The sequence below is a fragment of the Myotis lucifugus genome, unplaced genomic scaffold (assembly GCF_000147115.1).
Source record: "Myotis lucifugus unplaced genomic scaffold, Myoluc2.0 scaffold_598, whole genome shotgun sequence".
In the NCBI taxonomy this organism is placed as follows: Eukaryota; Metazoa; Chordata; class Mammalia; order Chiroptera; family Vespertilionidae; genus Myotis; species Myotis lucifugus.
In genome coordinates, this window is record NW_005871646.1 from 402,168 (window position 1) to 404,634 (window position 2,467).

The window sequence follows — 2,467 nt, forward strand, 5'->3', positions numbered from 1 at the left end:
AAATAAAACCGGTGCGTTTATCCGAGGTGGGAGGGTATGGACAGTTCAGTTATTTCTTGCCAAGACATCAATCGATCTCCACATGTGAAGACAGCTCCACAGTTCTATACCACAATAGCGAGAGAGCCTCCAAGAAGACTGATTGAGGGACTTTCCTAGTTTAGCTATTTCTTCACTGGAGCCGCCCAGTTAACAACCCCGTCACATGCGGTCCAGATGAAAGGATCCTTCTTCACAGGTATTTACTCCTGAAAACTAACAACAGTGACTGAAGGAAGTCGGCTCTACCAGGACTGAGAGTTGGCCTTGGTCGTGAAACTCCCCCGCCCCCCCAAAAAATAGCACCTGCCATAGAAAGTGCCACCTTCATAGACTTCAAGCACCAGTGCAAAGCTTCCTAACCCTCTCTCCAGGGCAACAGGTGAGAAAACAAATGGCACATTGCTGTGACATTTAACAAAAATAGGATCTGTCCTTCTGAACTAAAATGGCTGTTCAGAAATTCTTTAACTTTGCTCTGAAAATCTTAATGCAATACATTCTTTTACAATGTATTTCTGAGCATGGTCTGCCAAGACAGGATGATCTTAAGGGTCCAGGATAGAACTTGCTCTTGTGATTCAAGAGTTGTCACAGATCAACAAATTCATCAACAAATGTAACTCTCCTAACAGCAGAAACATGTTTTCTTTGTCACATAATTATGCAGACTATGACTCAAAAATGTACATATCAGAGACGTACAATCATTAGTCCCAAAGACACAAAGAAAATCTGGTCAAGGAAACCCAAAAATACAGCTGGTCAATCTTTAGTTTGTACAAATCATCAATGTGCCAGGGGCCGTACAGGGCTAGTGAATGGCATACCTCAGAGGGCGTTGTTAGTACTGATCTCGGTGACTCGGAACTGTGCAATGCACAACCTGGGGAGCTGCACAGGTGGCTCTGAAATTAGCCAACTCGAAAAACACAGACTCAGAGTAAATACGTGAAAATGGAAAAGAAGAAAAAGGCAGACCCTGAAGGCAGACCTTGGAAAACCCTAATTATCCACAGAGAAATTTTACATAGGAAATTCTGAAGAAAATGAAAAAAAAAAAAAAATCACTAGACCTGACCTGGATGACTATTTTTAGAGCCTTCACTTTCTGGTCCGAGGCCCAGGCATCCTTCAGCGACTGGTTAAGCTCCTCTATGCGATTCACATAATCCTGCTGAGTCAAATTCAACAGTTCCTTTTGGGATCCCTGTGGGAAGCAAGCGGGAAAGTGTAAGCACAAAAGGAAAACAGTGTCCAACTTCCAACCCTGTGAACAGCACTGACTGAGCGTCGCTCTCTAATTTTCCTCATAAGCCCCCGTGCATTGATAGTTTTGTCTTATGAATAAACAGGTTCTTTACATTTTCTGCAAAGACGGGCAGAGTGCAGTGACTGAGAGACTAGCCTTGGAGGCCAGTCTGAGGTAGGCTAACTCCCAGCTCAGCACATGACTCTGGCTGAGCTGCTCTCCTCCCAGAGCCTCCTCTGCGGCCAGATAACACAGTTCTCAGCGCCCACGGTGTGCCAGGCATGGTGTGCCAGATGTTCAAGATGCAAATGTAAGCAGAAAGACATTATTTCTGCACTAATGGAGTTTAAGGTAGAGGACAAGATGGACATTAATACAAACTGAAATAAATGCTTGGGAGGAAATGACAGCTCACTGAACCTGCGGTGCCCACTATAAGAAGTACGACTGTTCCCTGTGCCACTAAGGAAAAGACTGCAGGTCACCGACATGTACGAATTGAGACACGGTCTAATTTCAGGGGCATTCAAAGAAAAGGTTCATCTCAGAATGGAAGATGTGTGGTAACAGGAATGCACTCCAAACGGTTGGTCACAGACAGTTTCCTGGAGGAAGCAATGCTTGAGAAAAGTTCAGTACTAAGCAGGCAGGAGGGGGCGGGGGGGTGTTAGAGCAGAGAGGGCTCTCAGTGGTGTACATGTACTGAGCAGGCCGGGGGGGAGGGGGGACGGGGGGGACGGGGGGTGAGGGGTGGGTGTTAGAGCAGAAAGGTATACATGTACTGAGCAGGCAGGGGGCGGGGGGGGGAGGGCGAGGGGGGTGTTACAGCAGAGAGAGCTCTCAGTGGTGTAGGGGGGACCGCGGCGGGGGGTGGGGGGGGTGTTAGAGCAGAGAGGCACCAGGACAGAACAGACCACAGCAAGCATCTGTGCAGAGAAAGGCCACCATGGGGATGCGTGAACGGGTGTGAAAACTAGCACAGCCCCCTGGGAGTGTGAACTCAGACAACCTTGTCTATAGTTGAAAAGTTCTAAGCTCACAGGGTCAGGGTCACTCTAGCCCACAGGAGACAGGAACCAGATATTTTTTATATTATTGTCCCCTGAAATCGAGTGAACACTGGTAAAGAAATACACACAAGAAGGTTCAGGAAACTGGACTATCCCACTGGTCATT

At 47.3% G+C, this 2,467-nt stretch overlaps 1 protein-coding gene across 2 annotated transcripts in view; it reads right to left on the bottom strand.

Annotated features, from left to right (window-relative positions):
• The window catches only part of VPS35L (VPS35 endosomal protein sorting factor like), a 161,077-nt gene that overhangs the window by 133,000 nt on the left and 25,610 nt on the right, over window positions 1–2,467 (bottom strand). For both annotated transcript variants that reach the window (XM_014446990.2, XM_006104719.3), the window contains exon 7: window positions 1,121–1,249. In XM_014446990.2, coding sequence (XP_014302476.1) covers window positions 1,121–1,249 — 129 coding nt within the window. The remainder of the gene's footprint in view (window positions 1–1,120; window positions 1,250–2,467) is intronic.